At 28.6% G+C, this 19,862-nt stretch overlaps 2 protein-coding genes across 6 annotated transcripts; both read left to right on the top strand.

Moving 5' to 3' along the window:
- Window positions 1-49: 49 nt before the first annotated feature.
- LOC145185124 (SUMO-activating enzyme subunit 1-like) lies at window positions 50-8,900 on the top strand. Of its 4 annotated transcripts, none has more exons than XM_090098197.1 (9): window positions 50-264; window positions 1,574-1,745; window positions 2,110-2,256; window positions 2,539-2,651; window positions 2,747-2,837; window positions 7,780-7,885; window positions 7,965-8,109; window positions 8,226-8,295; window positions 8,610-8,900. In XM_090098197.1, the coding sequence occupies exons 1-9, from the start codon at window positions 83-85 to the stop codon at window positions 8,748-8,750; spliced, it is 1,167 nt and encodes a 388-aa protein (XP_089954323.1). In that variant the 5' UTR covers window positions 50-82; the 3' UTR covers window positions 8,751-8,900. The 4 variants fall into 4 exon arrangements, with proteins under 4 accessions (XP_089954323.1, XP_089954324.1, XP_089954326.1 ...); XM_090098198.1 differs by having other exon boundaries at window positions 57-931; XM_090098200.1 differs by having other exon boundaries at window positions 59-264; window positions 1,574-1,737.
- Window positions 8,901-11,403: 2,503 nt separating this feature from the next.
- On the top strand, window positions 11,404-19,443 carry LOC145185123 (death-associated protein kinase 2-like). Of its 2 annotated transcripts, none has more exons than XM_090097417.1 (13): window positions 11,404-11,576; window positions 14,922-15,203; window positions 16,571-16,636; window positions 16,854-16,989; window positions 17,093-17,299; window positions 17,478-17,616; window positions 17,700-17,823; window positions 17,945-18,020; window positions 18,115-18,267; window positions 18,410-18,455; window positions 18,533-18,616; window positions 18,892-18,994; window positions 19,130-19,443. In XM_090097417.1, the coding sequence occupies exons 1-12, from the start codon at window positions 11,561-11,563 to the stop codon at window positions 18,988-18,990; spliced, it is 1,428 nt and encodes a 475-aa protein (XP_089953543.1). In that variant the 5' UTR covers window positions 11,404-11,560; the 3' UTR covers window positions 18,991-18,994; window positions 19,130-19,443. The 2 variants fall into 2 exon arrangements, with proteins under 2 accessions (XP_089953543.1, XP_089953542.1); XM_090097416.1 differs by having other exon boundaries at window positions 19,127-19,443.
- Window positions 19,444-19,862: the final 419 nt, after the last annotated feature.

Raw genomic sequence — 19,862 nt, 5'->3', positions numbered from 1 at the left:
GTTTTTACGCTGAAATTAGCGGAAATTACGAAAAAATATGTTCATAGTAGCAATCCGCTCATTTCAGCGGGTTTCAGATGAAATGGTCGTGAATTCCGACTATTTTTTATGGGGATATTTAAAAATCAAAGTGTATGTTAATAAACCAAAGACTATTAGACAGCTGAAGCAAAATATTAGAGACGAAATACTGAGCTTTCAACCAGAAACATGTGGTGTAATGGAAAACGCGTTAAAAAGAGCCACTCTCTATCGAGAAAAATGGTGAACATTAGTCTGGTTACATATTTCACACGTAATTTCTATAAAATATATTTAATAAAATACAAATAAAATTAACCAAAATAAATAATTATTGCAAAAGTTATCCATGTTTGACATTAGTAGGTCTTCTTCGGCCCACCCTGTACTAATAGAGAGTGCTCACCTACATAACTCTTGTACATGGTTAACTTTGCAAAACGCAAGGGTTGACATTTTATATTCAAGATTTAATTAAAGTTTTATTTTGTGCTTTCTTATTTAAAAATGAATACCTTCAGCTTCTGGTAGCTTAAAAAAGCCTAATATCATTACTTAATGAAAAAATGGAAGTATTTTAAAAAAACTCAAGTATTTAAAAGAAAAAGATAAAACTGTTAAATTGATAAATTCAATATTCAGCTTTTACAGTGTTTCTGAGAATAATAAAAGCTTTGACTAGACGTTCCACTATTAACTGGCAATATAAATATGCACACTATTGTGTTTTCTATGCTTACATTATAACTTTCAACTATTATTAAACTGCTGAAAAAAATTTTCTGTTTACTGCAAAAATAAAGTTTTGTTTGAAAAAAGCTGGTCATAATAAAATGCAAATATTAACTGAAGAGGAAGCTGCAGTTTATGATCGTCAAATACGATTGTGGGGAGTTGAAGCCCAACAGAAGTAGGTTATAGTTTATATTCAGTATGTATTTAAAAGAAAAAAATATGCTGTATTTAGTCACTATAGAGTAGTTTTTAGTTATAGGTTATAGCTTATATTCAGTATGTATTTAAAATAAAAAAGTATTCTGTATTTAGTCACTATAGAGTAGTTTTCAAAAAGCTTAGTGTTACAAGAGTGAATTTTTAGTTTCAGAAGTAAAGTTGACACTACTGGTATGATTAAAGTGTGCTAGTTTCTGTAAGGCTGCATTTAATTTTTATCAGATGTGACATAATTTAACACTTTATACTGTAAATGTACAGATTTAAAAACCAACTTTGTACCCAGAAAGTGTTTATTTTAGTAATTAAAACCTGGACTTTTTTTCAGACAGTGTATGCAGTAGTTTCAAATCATTTCAATAATATTTTACAATCATGTTGTATTTTATATTTTAAACAAAGTTATTTAACTACCAGTAACCTTTGCATTTTTTTATGATATATTATTTTGAATTTTTAACAGTTGCAAGTTTTCAAAAAATTAATCATTAAATATACTTAAAATAGGTTGTTTTTTTTTTACTTTTACACTTGTTATAAAACATTTACATTGTAAGTTTTATTATTTTTTTAAACGTTGTTAATAACTTTCATTTAGGTTGCGAAATGCAAAGGTTTTGATAATTGGACTGTCCAGTTTGGGTATTGAAGTTTGCAAAAACATATTGCTCGCTGGGATTCATCACATGACATTGTTAGATGAAAGCATATTATCAAAAGAAGACTGGAACTACCAGTTTATGGCAACTGAAGATAAAATTGGTATTAATGTATGATAATGTTTGAAATTTTTGGTATCTTATTTGTTTATTAATCATGTTGAAGCCTTCTATTGGAATGGATTTTTTTTTCTAAAATTAAAAGAGAAATGTTAAATACAGGGTCACCCATAAAATTACCTGGTGCAAGTTTATTTCTTCTAATTCAAAATGGTAATGAAAGTAGGTTTATTTAAAGCATAAGCTTATAAATGAAATATTAGGAAATATATAAAATCTTATTGCATAGATTTTTTTTTTCAAGCCCAATTTTAATTGTATTTTTAATATTTTGGCTAAAGTGTGTGTTTATTAAAACCGTATACGAATTTAATTTATGTAGAAATTTACTTATACCCTCCACATTTCCTTTTAGAAAGCAGATGCTTATTTAGCTCGGTGTAAAGAATTGAATCCATTAGTTGATATTGCAGTAGACAAAGAGCCAGTCATGCACAAGTCTGACTCATTTTTTGCTAAGTTTGATATTGTTTGTATGACTTCTGGGTCAGGTCAAGACCAGGTAAGTTTTGAAATATGCACTATTGTTTAAGATTAGAAATAGTTTTTTTGCTAGAATATCTCATAGCAACCTTTAATTTAAAAATTAAACTTTTGCTCCTGTTTTTTTTTAAGAGTAAAAGTAGAAGTAAATCTGCAGCAACTATTTTTGTGAATTTTTAATTGATGAAGTTAAATCAACATCTCTCTAAATTAAAAAAATATATATCATTATATAGAGTTAATCAGAATTTTCTATCTAAAGTTCAATTTTAAATTCTGTTTTATTATTTTTATTCTTTAGGTCAAAATAAATGAAATATGTCATCAGTTAGGAATAAAGTTCTTATGCGGTGGTGTTTTTGGATTTTATGGTTATATGTTTGCTGACTTGACATCTTCACATGTATATATGGAGTCAGTTAGATTTTCTTTATAGATAATGTTTTTGTCTTTTATAGCTTGTTTTTCTATAATCATACCCAATATTTTTTTGAAAATGTTTATTTTAGAGAAATGCCAAAAATTGTAGAAGCTGAAATTAGAGGATCAAGTTTAAAAAAAGAATACCCTAAATGCACTGATCCTGAATATCAGGAAAAGGTCGGATAATCAGAGTTTTATATTAAAAGAAAAAAACAATATGAAATTTCTTTTTGTGTAAAATTATTCAAGTGATCTTTGCTTTTTATGTTCTTTTTCATCAATGTAGCAAAACTGTCAAATATTTGTTTATATTTAGTACTGCCTAAAAGCACCCAAAGTTTGTATGAAATACATGGGTTTATTGGTTTATGCATTGCTCTGCAATGCTGAACTGTTATTTAATTATTTACAATTATTTCCAAATATATTCAAACTAACTTACTTATATTTACACAGTAACACAATACATTTATAAAGATCCTATACAGTGAAATATGTTCTATGTAAAGTACATAATAGTTTGATATTTGTAATTTTACAAGTTTCTCAAACATTCAATTCACAAATAAAGTACTTTGTCTAAAGATGCTTAGTTGACAAAAAATTCAGGAAAAAGCCTTTATTTTATCAAATAAACATACCAATAAGGTTTAGTTTACATTAATTTAACTCGATCAATCAGATCGTAACTTTGATTAGGTGTTCTTGATGTATTTCTCTGTTAGCCCTGTTCAGGCCTAAGATACTGAACTGATGAGTTGGTCAGTGTTAGGGTTCTGTTGCTTACAAACCTGTGCTTGAACTTTAGCCTAGATACTTAAGTCCCAAGAATTAAAGGCAGGAGAGCTAGGTCGTCAGTTAATTTTTGGGCTGGAAATTCATGTGATCAGAAACCTTTTGCTGGAACCCCAGAAAGGATGTGATGCTTCAGAGCTCTTTCAAGTAAACTTGGGAACTCATTTTCACCCCAGAAGGTAGAAATACTGTTTTCTTACCATTTAAGCTGACCAATCCAAAAATCATGATTTGTGAGGGATGCTTTGTCTGAGGTGTAAACTTGAGCTTGTCTGGGATATCTGAACCCTTTAAAGGTAAATTGATAAATTGACTATGATGGGAATTTAACACCGGTTTTACTATGAAATACTTATCATATGAGAAGAGGATAATCGGTGTCTTTTTCTTAAGAATTGATCTTGATCTTTGTACATTTTTTAAGTCTTGAAGCCTTTAGTTTTTCAGTGAGCATAAATCTTTTTATCCTAGCTAAAGACTATTCTATTTTATAGCCTTCTGAAAAAGAAATCACTTACCCCAAGATCTCAGCCCATGGTTTTAAGTGTCTTAGTTAGTTTGGTCCAATTCCTCATCTTGATCTTGTGACAAAATCCTAAAATATGGGTCTGCCATTTCCAAGCTTCTTTTTTAAGGTCCCACAAACCTTAATATTGTAAACAGTCTTTCTGAGGACCCTGAGATCTTGAATAATCTCAAAAACTGACATCCCTGCATGAAGAGCTTTGACAACCTTGACAATTCTTTTATTTGTCATTCTTTCAGCAAAATTATTTTAAGGGTTTATTTTGATTTTTTATATCTTTGAAAGCAAACTCTTTGGGAAAATATTTTTTTTTGAAAATTGCTTTGTATGATCACAAAATTTCATCAAAGTTGAGTGCCAAATTTCAACACGCATATGATACTTGACCTTGTTTTTAAAATTACAGATCCAAATTATAAATGACTCTTAGGAGTAACTATAACTAGTAAACTTAATAAATTATTATACAATACATGGTATAAAAAAATAAAAGTACCATTATTTATTCAATATATTGAACATGTATGTACAATTGTAAATCATACAATATATAACAGGCCAATTAGCTAACAACTCATTACATTGACATAAAGCAGCTGTTTACAACTTTACATTTTAGTATTATAGTTTGTAAAATTTCATTATTTAATCTGTGTTGTTTTTAAAGAATTGGACGATTTGGGCCAAGGCAATTGGACAAAATGTTCATATATTTAATAATTTTCTATTGTATATTGGTAATCCTGATAGTTATTATTGCTGCATGTATTGTTTACTTTATAAAGGTTAACAATGGGTGTAACATGTGGCAAATGTGCTGTTTTCTTAATTGGTGAGCCAAAAGATAAGTTGGTAAAGTTTTGAGAATTTATTTTCACCACCATAAGAATGAAAAACTGTCACAAAAAGAAGCTGCTGAACTAAGGGTTCCAATGACTAAACTAAGAAATATCATCATAAATTCAAGGATTTGTTAGATCAAACAACTGCTGCTGTAAAAATAGATTTGTTGTATAAATGACCAGAGCAGCAAAATTTGAGAAGTCTATATGTTGTTTTGAGTTTGATTACAATTGAGGAAGATAAACTGTTTGTGGTTGATTAGCAGTCTGAAATATGCCATGGGTGGTATGAGTACCTACTTGTCTAGAAAAGAAGAAAGATAAAAAGAGTGTCCAAAGAGGAAGAGGTATGAGTCAAAGAAGAAATAAAGAATAGTACTCCTGAATCTACAATGGAGCAGGTCTGTTCAGTAGTTCTGAAGTTGAATCATCTTAAGATAAGACATCTGGGGAAGAACACGCTAGCTCCAGTAAGACTCCAAAATGTACCAAAGTAGCAGCTAAGCATGTTTTAACACCTGAGGTTGCCACAAGGCTGTATCATGAATATCAGCTACAGAAAAGCTGCATTCATCCTCAGTAGTATCAGAAACTTTCAACAACCAAGATGTGGTTACCTGCCACTATATACAAGTAGTATTCTTTCAAATTGGCATTTCCTTTCTGTCAGAAGATGTAGAAAAGTGGCCTGAACTCTTTTCATTCAGGTCGGAAATAACACTGCTAAATTTTAAAAGGAATTAATAACAGTCTTGAGAGGGTCATCACTTTAGCCACTATGTTCAATTCCTAACTGACTAAACAGGAAAACCAGAAACAATATCTGTTGTAAGTTGTTAAACATTTTTAAGTTAGGAAACTTTCCTAACTTAAAAAAAAGCTACACTACTTAACAAATATAAATAGAAATTAGTTGTCTGTTAGGCCTACTGCAGTTAGGAACTTAGAACAAAAGGCTAGATAGAACTTAAACATACAAAAATCACAGAATTGTTGCAAAGAAGTAAATTGAAAAATATTGCAGTAAATGTGGATCTATATAGTCTGTCTGGTCTAGTGGTTGTTTACTTACAGTGTCCAACAAAAAAAAAGCTTAGGTAAACTCTCAAAAAATTACAACAAAAAGAATGACAATCAAATATTCTTTACAATATGTATATTTTTTAATACTATTTCAGGAAGAAATAATTCATTTCAATAGTGTATCTTTAATATTCTAGAAATATCTTTGGGCAAACTACAACCACATGTTTACGTCATTTTATTATTTGTCAATTAGAGCTTGACATGTCGAATTCCGGACAAATTTTTGGTGAGTTATGAAAAAAAATATTTATTATGAGCAAAACGTAATCCTAAATTATTTGTCTTGCTTCAATTGTCGCTTTTTCTATCAAAGCACCCAAGTCGAACAATGCGCCAGACAACTCAAAAAAAGATAAACAACTCACTGAGTTTGAAAAGGGCCAAATTGTGGCATGGCATGAAAGTGGATACACTGACCATGAAATTTGAAAAAAATTGAATTGATGGTGCACTACAATTCGAAGATTTTTGTTCAAGTATTATTTGACGGAAAGTTTTAAACCCAAAGAAGGGAGCAGAAGAAGGCATAAAACAACTGCCAGAGAGGACAGATTAATTATAAGAGAGGTTCGAAAGAATAGAAAGATAACAGCGGCTGAAATAAAGAGAAATTTTAAACTAGATGTTGAAGAATGGACGGTTCTTCAAAGGATCCATTCTATTGGGAAATTTAAATCTTACTGGAGCATTAAAAAACCATTTATTTCTGAAAGTATCCGGAAAAAAAGACTTCTATGGGCAAAGCAATATCAGAATTGGACTATCGAACAATGTACAAACAAATCTTAATTCATCAACTGATACCTAGTGCAAATGAGCTCTTTAAAGATAAAAGTTGGGTCTTTCAGCAAGATAATGACCCAAAACATACAGCAAACAATGTGAAAAATTATTTGAAGAACAAAAAATTTGTGGTTTTTTCTTGGCCAGCTCAAAGTCCTGATCTGAACCCTATCGAGAATCTCTGGAGTATATTGGATCATGGAATTAAGACAAGAGCTCCAAAAAATGAAGAAGAATTGTTTAAAATTCTTCAAAATCCATGGAAGAACATATCTGGTGAACTCTTACAATCATTTTTTGAGAGTATGCCTCGTCAGTGCAAGGCAGTGATCAAAAGCCGTGGCTTCACCACAAAGTATTAGTTTGGTCTATTTCGTTATTTCAATAAAAGTTCTCAAATTTTCGTCATTTTTTTCTTGTTTTTTTTCTATCTAAGAATCAATGCACCAAATAAAAGTTTTTTGTTTATTTTTTTCTATATCAGTTGTAGAAATTTAGTTGAGTTCTCTTGCATGTCTATCTAAGCTTTTTTTTTGTCGGATACTGTAATATCAAAACTTTTTAAAATTTTTGTATCAAAACTATTTAAAATTTTGAAACTTCATGGTCTTTAAAATATTCACTACACCCAAAATATTTTTTGTGGCCTATTCTGTGAGCAAACGAATACAGAAAAGCAAAAGCATAGTTCATTATCCTTTTACATCAGTAATACATCTGCTAGAGTATTCCTTTACATCAGTGATATATCTACTAGAAGCTTTAAACTGCAATATTCCCTTATATCATTGATAGATCTGCAAGAAACTTGAAACTTCAATATTTCTTTATATGATTGCATCTTAAAAAAATAGTTGCAATTGATAAGAGTCATTCCTGACATAATCAGGAGATTTTGTTTGGGAGGACCTGCAAATCACAACCTTTTATTCTTAATTCATTTATAATCATTTTATATGTTAATTTTAATATTCTTGGTATGTTATTGCAATTCTATATAATATAAAATGGCTAAAAACAAAAAAAACAGCCTTCCAAAGTGTCAAACATAAACTTTCCACTATATTTACTGTTAATATTGTTGTAGGAAACTTCATTCTGTTCCCTATCTGATGCGCTCTCCATTCGGTTATTTGAAGGAAAGAGTCTACGACAAGCCAAGCAAGTTAGCAAAACTTATCTTGTTATGCAAGGTTTGTTATAGTTGTTGCTGGAATATATTACAGCATTTATGCTTTTTCATTTATAGAAATTTTTTAATTTTATTTCTAGTTATGTTCGAATATCATGCTCGCTACAAAGCATACCCAACTGAAGCAAAAAGTTCACGTGAGGTAGAACAACTGCTAGAAATCCGCAACGATGTTTTCGAGAAACTGAATATTGATAATGATTTACTATCTGATGAGTTCCCAAGGTATTTTTCATCTTTCAAAATTTTATACCAATAAAAATAAGTTATAAAATTACCTAGGTTGCTGTTTGATAAAAAATTGAAATAGTTTTATTTTTTATTCTATTTGCATGTGATAGTTTTGTAAGCTGCAAAGTATATCCCGTGAACGCAATAGTTGGTGGTGTACTTTCTCAAGAAATCATAAAAGTATGAAACTAAAATTGTTGTTTTAATTTTCGTTTGCAGAAAACTTTTCATAATTTTTCAAAATTTCAAAGTTACCATTTAATAGGTGATTTATGAATATGAGTTACCTACACGTACACAAGGTAAACAAACAAAAAAAAAATCAATAACCCAAAAGATGACTTTTAGTTAAAATAGTCATCTATTGGGTTGGTTATTGAATTTTTTTTTTTTTTTTTTTTCCTTTTTTTAATTATGAATTAAAAACTCAACAATCAATTGTTTAAACTGTAAAGCAGGGTTTTCAATTTTTAGATTTAAAATTTTAATTTTAGGCTGTTTCTGGTCGAGATGCCCCTCACAATAATTTTTTCTTTTACGATGCGCTAACAACAAGTGGAATTGTGGAATATATTTCACCGAAAGTTTCTGTACTTGAACAGAAACCATCACAATCGTCGGTTGATGCTGTTTAAAATTTTGTGTTGCTGTGGAAATACGGGAAAAACTTTTGTCAGTGTAAACCTCGTGATAAATAGGAACTCATCAAAGAAGTTGACATTACTTAACATAAGGATTTGTTCAAACTTGTTTCTCTTGTTCATAAAACATTTTAAAAGAGAAAATTTTTAGTTTTTTTTTTTTAATCTTAAATTTAATTATCATGCTGCGTGTTAGAAGGTTGCAAATACATTTTATCTCTTATCAAACAAAGTATTATAAATAACATGAAAGTATGACTTCATCTTGTGCTGCTGTATGAATTTATGGTATACATAAAACTCAGAGTGGATATTTATTAAAACTTAGATGAATAGGGTAGGCCGGGGCGATTTCGCCACTTGATATTGCGAGTAAAAGAGGTAATTTCCATTACTGTTGTAATAAATACAACCTGTAATATTTATTACTTTTATATTAACATTTGCTAAGTATTGATTGATCATAGTTGCTGCTTAATTCTATTGATTGTTGTAACTTATAAATATGATTTGCTGTTTAATGCTATTAATTGAAATTATCGTTTCACTCTTTCTCCTTGTGGCATTCTTATTTTTCTTTGTGAACTTGATTGAAATGAAGTTTGACGATAACTGTTAAGGTTAGTTTTCATCTTTTATCATCTCACTGCCGTTTTTGGTGAAGATTTTGTGGTGAAAATTTTAAATAGGTTTTTGTCCAAGTACAATATTGCGGGGCGAATTCGCCACCAAATGACAAAACAGCTCGAAAGTTGAAAAAATGGTCAGAGACTTTGTCCAAACAATTTTTGATGAAGTCACGTTACCTCGTGATCGATTCTATCTCGTTTTTAACAGTAATGGGAAGAGATGTATGAAAAGAGGACTTATTTATTGCATCTGCTTATTCTGGGCTGTACCCTCTCTGTAACACTGTTAAAGAACACGAGTATAAAAAAAGGGAAGCATTCCGAAATAATGATGAATTTCAGTAATTAGATGTAAATTTTCCGTTCTTATAAAATCATTTCATCTCCAAAAAATCCAACTCACACAAAACCTTATTCCGCAAAATAGCTGAAGGAAAATGAAAAAACAAAAAACTAAAAAATAGGAAATCTCTGGATGTGCTTTCCAATCCAATACCAGCAAGTGACTCGAAGAGGAGGAAATTTTTGTCCAATATCAGCTAGTGACTCAAAGAAGAGTAAATTCTCTTCTGATTAAATACCATCAAGTGATTTGAAGAAGAAGAAATTCTCCAGCTTGAGTTTAAAATTGTTAATTAATTTGCTGGAACTAAGTTCATTGAATGTTAAAAACCGCAACAAAAAAGTAACTCATTGTTGCGTGTGGTGTGGCATGGTTGAATTCATAAGAATACTGGCTTTAATGCATTTCTTGGTATGGATGGACTTGTAAAATCTGCTTTTACATCAACATGTGTGCAAAATTTCTTAATTTAGTTAAGTAACACATATATCTAACTCTTTTTACACTGGCGAAATTGTCCCATAAATGGCAAAATTGCCCCATATAAGTGTATAAAACAAATTTTGATTTATGAATAAAAAAAATTAAAAGTTCTTGATTTTTTAAACATTATCGAGCTAATAATAAATAGTTCTATATCATTCAGTTACTGGTATGAGGTAAAAACTGGTCACGTCTGACAATTAACATTAAAGCAGAAATACCACCGGTCTATCCTACTAAGCGAATTCGTATCCATTTCCCCATACGGTCATTTTTTTATTAGAAGATCTCACTGTTGCTTAGTTATAACAAAAGTTATTTGAATTTTTATCAGCAATTCTGTTCTTAGCGGTTGATCCCATTTACACCGAGCTTTTATTAGATGTTAGAACATGTGATTAAATGTTAGAACACAGGATTAAATGTTAGAAAAATGTGATTAAATATTAGAACACAGGATTAAATGATAAAACACGGGATTAAATGTTAGAACATGTGATTAAATTTGCAAATTGTTTTTAACAGAAAATGTTATTGGTGAATTTTAAAAAGTCTTAGGAACAAGAATTTCATATAAAAAGCTTAAATTCCATAAGCATTTTCAACATAAACCTTACAAATAAAACTTTTAGAGCTTGTTGTTGTTCCCTTATTATCTATTGGAATAGCTTAAGTGCGAAGTGATATAAAGACTTTATATGTATACTTTGGTATACTTTATTAAAGTATACCAAATTCAGTATCAAAACTAAATAGTTCATTGGATGGTATTATGAGCTGCTAAAAGAAACGGTCTTGCATTGCTGAAAGTGTAAGAACTCTAAACGTACAAATTACGTCCCATATAAGTTTTCTACATTCTTTGAGGGAAAAAGATTAAGTATTAGCACGTTTGACCATATTAGGCATCATCTAATGCATTTGTTTTCAATAAAAGCAATTCGTATCATTATTCTTATAATCTTAAGCCCTGCGAAGGATAGCGGCAGAAATGGGTGTTGACACATGAATGAAAACTTTTAAATTTTTGTAACACTTAAAAGAACTGATGTTTAAAATTACTAACTACGGTTGAAATTTACAATACCAAAAGATTGTTTGAAACGTTTTAAAAAAAAAAACTTTTAAAAAACTTTTTAAAGCAGCCTTGCTTCGTTAAAAATGTTATTAGTCGATTACTATTGTTTAGATAAAAAAAAAAAAAAAAAGCTTATAAGACGCGCCTCAATGATTTTAGACGATTATCTTAATCTTTCAGCAATTTCTTTCGAAGTTTAATTTGCCTTTAACAACACAACGAACGCCCTTGTTGTTTCTGCAGCGCAACTTGTTTGAGATTCTCCACAAAGATGCCAAACAAACCCAGTAAGTATACTTGTGCATCCTTCAAAGATTTTGTTTGCAGCTTTGATTTAAACTCTAACTAATTTTCTATTCAACAAATAAACAACTAATAAACTTATTAAAATGATTATTTTCAAATTAAATGGTAAAGCGATGCCTCATTAAAAAAAGAGAGAGATCTTTAACTTTGAAAACGACTCCGATATTCTGTAAAAAGAGAAATTTGTTTTAAAGATTTTGAAGTGCATTTGTTTTGTCAAAAAAATTTTTCTTGATTTTAATTTGAGAAGTATATTTATCAGGTATTGTAATTGAAATTATAATTCAAAAGAAATTAAAACGAAATTTATTAAAAATATCAAAAAATATATATATCTAATTCTGGAGCAGTTATATAATAAACTACATTTTGTGCTTGATAGCTAAGTATTCGTTTAAGACGATCCAATCAAAATGTTTAAAACTTTTCATACCCTTACTGATGGCATTAGCATTGTTATATCACAGTTGTTTTTTGCATATATTCTTCAGTAATTGTCATTATTTTCCAAAACGTTTGTATATTTTTAATACTTATTCTGAAATATGTCAGTTATGATGAAAAAAAAGCTGTGTTATTAGTATTTAAATGAGTTCGTTAGGCGTTCAAAAAAATGTGAATTCAAATAGCATCTTTAATACTCAACTTCGGAGCGTTCATTTGTCGACATTATTTTTGCATTTTAAATGTTGTTCAGTACACTTCTAAAAAGTATAATTATGTTTATGTAAACAACAAAAATGAGATGCAGTATCCTTCGTAATGTCATCAAATTCCATTACTCGTAAAATGTTCTTTTCAATATTCTTTATATGTGGAGACCCAAGGTAGCTTCTTAGCATCCAGTTAACCCAGTCTTACTATAAGTGTTTAACTGTTTTTTATTTTTTACATTAGTAATATAAATAATTTATCAAAGAATATTTCCCGATATATTCAGCAATTAGTGTGTATACGATCTCTATAACTCTCGCTACATAAACTTTGAAGCGTTGTGTGTATAAAACATTATTATTTACAAATTTTTTGTGATGTTTTATAAACACAATTTTATGATTTTAAATTAAATTATGTTATAAAACATCACAAAAAGTAAATAATAATAAGGTTTTATACACACAATATAATTGTAACATTCTAATATATTTATTAAAGAGAGAAAAAAATTTTCCAATTCTGATTTACGAATATGGATTACAATATTAGTTGAAGATAAGGAACAATTTTTAGGATAATGTAGGCGAAAAAATATATAATCCTTCTTTCTTGCTTTTTGGATATTTTCTGAAAATGATCCCGACAAAAGCAAAGAATAATATTTCACGACATTTTCTTCGTGTAGTACGAATATTTTGTTCCTGTCATACTCCTCAACATAATATTTAGCTTTTACATATACTCCGAATTTTTTTGGATTTAACTAGTGGTGTACGAAGGGGCTCCCTAATAAACTTTCTTATCTATTTTTGTTATTTTTATCCAGTTAATGTATTTCAACCATGTATGGTAGTGTTCCTTACTTATCAAAATAAAGTTAGATTTTTTACAAATCTGTTTGTCCCGGCCGCTCTCCCAATGCCATTAGCTATTGACTGTAATAAAGTGTAAAACCCATCGATAAGGTTTCTCTTTTACAATAATTATATTTTCGCTCCGTATAGTTGCTAAACAACATTCATGCAATAATTATTTTTTTCGAATTACTTCCTTGACATTGTTTGCCTATCATAAACCCAAAGTCTAATCTCTAAATTTGCTTTAGATTTCCTCTTCACTTTCGGTTATGATCTTCACCTCGAGCAGATTGTTTTTTGAATTCCGAATTCTAAAAAATATTCAAAATATGTTTTATGAATCCAACAATTAAACTCGAATATCTCCGTATTTCCACGGATGGCTAGGAGGTGTAAAAATCCCTCTTGTGTGGTTAAAGGATTATTGGCAATAAATTTTTGCTTTATTTGAAAAACTTAAAAAATTTGAACACCAAATAGATGTATCATTTTAAGCTCAATACAAGATTTTTAAACTGAAAACTTGTTTTTTGACTTCAAAAAAAGTTATTGAAGAAATATTTTATTTCTTTCTCCCAACGTATTTTAACAAAGATATTGTTCTTATTAGAAAGTAACCGTGGCAATAAAAACAAACTGTACGAACTTGAAATTATTTTGGCAAGAGTTCTTAAATGACCTTATAGCAGATATCAATCTCTCATATTATTATGAAAACACATGTTTCTTTACGTTTTAAAAACTTTACATTATTTTAAAAGACTTTTAAAAAACTATTTATTTTTTTAAATTTTACTTTTACATAAAATTAATTTTAAAATGAACGAAACTAAAAGACTTTGAAACTGCATATTACTCTACCATTTTTTAAACTTCTTTTACAACGTTCTTAAATATTCAAAAGATAATTTAAAAAACAAATTTAAAGTAGATGCAAAATTTTAATACTACTTAGTAAAAGGAGTGGGGATAAAATTACTGTAAATAGTACTTGTGGAAGGAGTTTACTTAATAAGTAAATGAGGGAAAGGGTTGTATTGTCAAGATCTTTATATTTGCTAAAATAATAGAACAAATTACTTACCCCGTAAAAAAAAGTTTTATTAAATTTCACATACCTTTTAAACGGATATCGATTATTTCAGAGACTGCAAGAAACATCCATTAATATAGATGTCATTAAAATTGTTTACATATTACACGACTCTTTCTCTAAAAAATTTAACTATTACATCATCAAATTAAGTTTATAAACTAAAGGGTTAGCTATTAACATTTGACCACTTTTCAGATTGCTGAAGCAAATAGATTTTATCTGATAATACAGAAACAATGATTTGGAAGTATTCAAACAAATTTACAAAGAACAAGTGGAATTTTAAATTTGAATTTAAAAATTAACAGCATATATTTAAAGCAAAAAATATTTTGTCCTGAAACTTGTTTGACTAGCTGATAATCCAACAAGATCCAGGGCTAAAAGACTATTTTTTTCTCCCTTTGAAAATAATTTCAAATAGTAAATATTTGGAACAATATAGTGTAATTGTTTCCATTAAATTTAGAATGAGCTATTCCACTTAAACCTGGCTAATTAAAACAGAATGTTTATTATGAGTTTGTTTATTTCTAATTAATGCTGTCCTAATAAAAACATGAAAAACTTATGAATTATTGAATTAATAAGGAGAGGAATTAAGTATTAACTATAAAAATATTTATAATTAGATCAGTAAGAAAAAAGAAAGAAAAAAAAAAACATAATTACCTTGTTGTAGCACATGAAATAATAATATTTTCTTTATTTTCCAGAAGCACCAATCTTTATTGAGAAGTTGCAGAATGTGGAAGTAACTGTTGGTAAAACAGCTATTATTGATTGTGTATGTGAAGGGGAGCCAGAGCCAGATGTAGACTGGTTTTTTGAAGGTAACCTTATCAAAGATGCAGGTCGATTCAGATATTTGTTTGAAAAAGATGATGTTATTGGATTGGAAATTAAGAAAGTGACAGTTGAGGATGAAGGAGAATACAAATGTGTTGCTTTTAATAAAAGTGGTGAGGCAAGCTGCAAATGTGAGCTTCTAGTAAATGGTAAAAATTTTTAAATATTCTTATGTTATTTAATAATAAATAGAAGAATGTTTTCAGTAAAGATGAACACACCACAAATATAATCTTTTTTTTTTTACTAATATATATAATACTAATTTTGTGATAATCTATTTACTAAGTTGTTTCTATACTTTAATGTATAATTTATTTTTATTCTGTCAATCAAATTAATAAAGTAATAACAGTTATTAAAAAGTGTAAATATTGCTTTTTATTGTAACAGAATAAAAAAGTTTGTAACACTTTTTTTTTAATCTAGATAATTATTTAAAAGATAATATTTAGATTAAAGATGTTGCTGTTTTCTGTTTCTCTTTCTCTAAACAACGCAAATAATGACAATTAAATATGTGTTTTCATTATCGGTCCAGAATTGTAACCTACTAGTTTTTAGATATTCAAGTCTGAGCAAATTAAGTTCTTGAAATCCCTCTTTAACATATTTTATAATGTGCAGTTAACAGCAGATTCAAAAAATTATAAAAGTTATAAATCAGAAAAAATATATCAATTTATAACTTACAGAAAGCATTGTATCTTTCTTAGCCTGTGGTAAAATCATTGATGCCCCTAAGAACACATGCTGTAATGAGAATCAAACAGTGAAGTTTGATTGTAAGTATGATGGTAACCCCCGTCCTGAAGTAAAATGGTTCCAAGGTAAAAAACAAGTAAAAAGTGGAGGAAAGTACCTTATAACTAATAAGTATCAAGTATCAACTCTTGAAATATTTGACTTGGCAGTTTCAGATGGGGGTTACTATAGTGTTGTTGTAAGTAATGAAGGAGGGGAAGATGAGGTGTCATTCGAATTAATAATTAGTAAGTTTTCCCTTTTCTTTTTCCTTTTTAGCCATCAATAAAAAATCATCTTTCATTTTCCCATAAGTTGGAAAGTTTTTAACTTTAGGTTTCTTGCTGTACTTTTTGTTCATGTTAAACCTCTGATTTTATATGCAATCGAATTGAGGTTTTCATACTAAAAACAAAATAAAGCACATTGATTATCTGTATGAAATTGTTGAAAGCAGTTAACCACTATAAATTGTAACAGTATTTCTTCATTAGTACCAATTTACCACAGACTAAATGTCGTTACTCTCTTGTGACTTAATTTTCAACTGGGTTTATTATTAAAAAAGAAGCACTGATATAGTAAAAAGAAATAAATGTATAATAAATAATGAAAATATTAAATTTTTTTTTTGTAAAAATAAGATTTCATTTGTATAATATTTCTTAAAACTCCTATAATAGGTGTTTTGTAATATTAAAATCTGTAATAGATATGGAAAAGTTCTAAGTTGAACATCTTAATTAGTTTAATTGCCTGGTTATCTTTTTAGATCCAAGTAAAAAGAGTGGAAGGAACGAAGAACCTGTTGCAAAGCCAAAAGTAGCTGAAAGCTCTGGTAACTTTTTATTTAAAAAAGTTCTTTTTAAGTTGCACTTTGGAAGTAATTGCAATCTTTATGCTTGTATGTTTTATGCTTATTAACATGATTTTAATTGAAACTAGATTTTCTCCCAATTTGAATATTTTAATGCTAAATATATGAATAAATATGTTTCATTTTCAATGTACAAAAGTAATTTGATGGAAGTTTTGATGGAAGTTTTTATTTATAGCTCCAAAGGACAATAGGTTGTTTACTCCTGCTAATCGTGTAGGCAAAAAGTCAAAAGTTAAGTTACCTATAGAACGAGCTGGAATAAAAGCTGAAAATCCAGAAAAATATTATGAGTTTGGTGAAGAGATTGGACGGTATGTTCAAATAAATTATGCAAAGAGTATTTTTAATTAAAGCACTCACAGTATTTCATATTGTGAAAGAGATACATTTGCTGAAATTTTACTATCTTTTTAGTGGAAAATTTTCTGTAGTAAAGGAAGCCATAAGTAAAAAGAATGGTGCAAAGTATGCTGCAAAAATTATCAAGTTTGATGCTGACTCCCTAAAGTTTGCAATCCGTGAATATGATATCATGACCAGTGGCAAAATGGGTCACAGTCAGTTAGTTCAACTGCATGAAGCATATTTGGTCAGAAAATATCTCATTCTTATCATGGACTTGTAAGATTTTTTTTCTTCCTGTTTTATAAGAAATTCATTAGTAGTATTTGGTCAGATCTCATTGAAAAAATAATAAATAAAAAAAATAGTAAATTAAAAGGTGTATGACCTATTACTTACTCATGAATTTAATTTAGAAAAGTAAAGTTTTAATTTGTTTTTGTTTTTTTTAATGCAGATGTGATGGTAAGACATTATTAGACTTTGTATCTCATAAGCATGCCCTTACAGAAGATGATGTTGCTAATTATATTCGACAACTTTGTGAAATTTTGGCATTTATGCACTCAAACAATGTTGTACATTTGGATCTTAGGGTATGTTTTTGTTTCTTTTAAAAAAACTTTTTTATTAATTATTTTTATTTTTTCAAAATTAATTTTTGGAATTTACATTTTAGCCCACAAATATCCGTTTTTCATCAGGACGTGAGTTAAAACTTCTTGACTATAACAGTTCAAGAATGGTAGCTAATAAAAAAGCTGGTGAAGTTGTTGATGTTATTGGTGATACTGAGTTTTGTGGTCAGTTTACCATAATAAAACAATAAATTTAACAGTTATTATAATCAAAATGTTTTTTTTCCTCTTTTTTTTTCATTAAAACAATTAACTAAAAATTTCTTTGTACACTTTTTGCTTTTAGCACCAGAAATGTTGCGTTTTGAACCAGTGTTACCAGGTTCAGACATGTGGTCTATAGGTGTCATCATGTATACTCTGTAAGAAGTTATTTTTTAGTAATCAAATTATTACAAGTGAGGGATTTAAACAAATTTAATATGCTTATAAACACTCTGCTGTATCTGTTTCTAGACTCAGTGGAATTTCACCATTTTACTATGAAGACGAAGAGCAAGTTTTACTTAGTGTGCAGAAAGTGAAGTGGAGCTTTGATAAAGATGCATTTGCAACTATTACTTCTGAAGCCAAAGATTTTATTAGCAAATGTTTTGTCCGAATTCCAGAGTAAGGTTTTAAAAGCTCCTACCATAAATAAAATGATCATAATGACAATGATTATGATCATGATGATTATGCATGTTCCAAATGAAGTTTTAAGTATGTATTTATGAAGTAAGTATTTATGAAGTATGTATTTAACTTTTAGGATGAGATTATCAGCTGAAGAAGCCTTAAAACACAACTGGTTGAAAGTAAGCTTATTTTAAAAATCAATGTCAGAGTGTGGAAGTGTTTTTTGTTGTAAGATTTATGAGTGCTTTTTTATTAGAGTGATTATGCCAGAGCTCGTAAAGCTTCTACTCTGAAAATTCAACAAACTCTCCAAAAAACTGATGAACGTTTATTTTCAGAGGTGAGAAAATTAGTTTATCAACTTAGAAATACCAAAGATTTTCTTTTCTTTAAAGCTGTTTTTTGTTTCTAAAAAAATGACTTATTAAATGATTGGAAAAAAAAAATGTTTCTTTCATTTTCATAGTCTTGTTTTTGAGATAAAAAAAAATTGTTTTAGTCGTTTTTAAAATTTTACAGTTGTTAATAAAATTTGATTTTAAGTCTAAAATTTTCTACAACAAAAAAGTTGCTGTTTTTGAAATACCAAAAGAATTTATGAAATTTAATTTTAAGGAAGAAGAAGATTATGTAGTAGCATCTTTAGTGTTCAAAACGTATGAAGAAGATGAATATGAATCTCCTGAAGTGTCTGAAGAATCTGATGAAGAATAATCGCGTGAGTTATTAAATTATAACATCCCTAAAGTTTTTTCATAAAATTACCTGAAAAAAACTAGGTTTTTTTAAGTCTTGTTTTATTTCATATTATTTGTTCTGAAATAATCTTTTTCACTATATTTATTCTTAGAAGTTAATGTATTTGTTCACTGTTTTCAATTCACGGAAAATGAAGTTGCAAAAGTTTTAATCGTCATAAATATTCTTGTAGCCGTTGTAAATTATTTTTTACAAACTTATATGAGCTTTGTAAATGTAGAATATTTTTTTGTTTACTTTTTTATATCACTAAAATGCTTGTCATGTTTTTCTGTTGTTTTTTTTTATACAAATCTGTATTGCATTATCTTGGCCGGAAATATATGTCAGACATCTAATTATATTGGATATCTGGATCATGGTCGGGGTATCTAGATCATAATCAGATATCTGGAACTGTTTTAAAAATATTGTTTGCTATTTTAATTAGACCCATTCGAAACTCAGAATTTTTGAATCGAATCAGAAATTTTCTTTGAGATTTGATTCTAGTTTATTCTGAATGCTCAAATCTGAAGAATTGAATTTTTAACCTTTCTAAATGTAAAACCCTTTGTAAAGCTTATTAGAAGGGAGGATGAGGAGAATTTTATTGTTATTTTGTAATGTTAAATAGTTATTTAAGATTCGATTCAATACAGACTTTTTTGATTCGCTGAGGTCTAGTTTTGTGTTACAAGACTTTGTACAATCCTTTGACTATTTTTGTGTGTCATTATTTTATTTTTTACGTTATTATGTGAAGATTGCTACTTTAGAGCATTAATGAATAGATTCCAAGAAAAATCTTCGGAAAAGTGTTTATTTTGAAAAGGTTTTCCCTGGGT

This window comes from Hydra viridissima, unplaced genomic scaffold (assembly GCF_058129835.1).
Source record: "Hydra viridissima isolate aposymbiotic clone 2 unplaced genomic scaffold, HvirCarnegie_v1 scaffold_9, whole genome shotgun sequence".
NCBI classification, from domain to species: domain Eukaryota; kingdom Metazoa; phylum Cnidaria; class Hydrozoa; order Anthoathecata; family Hydridae; genus Hydra; species Hydra viridissima.
The sequence above is the reverse complement of the archived record's forward strand: the minus strand, read 5'-3'. Positions and strand labels throughout refer to the sequence as shown.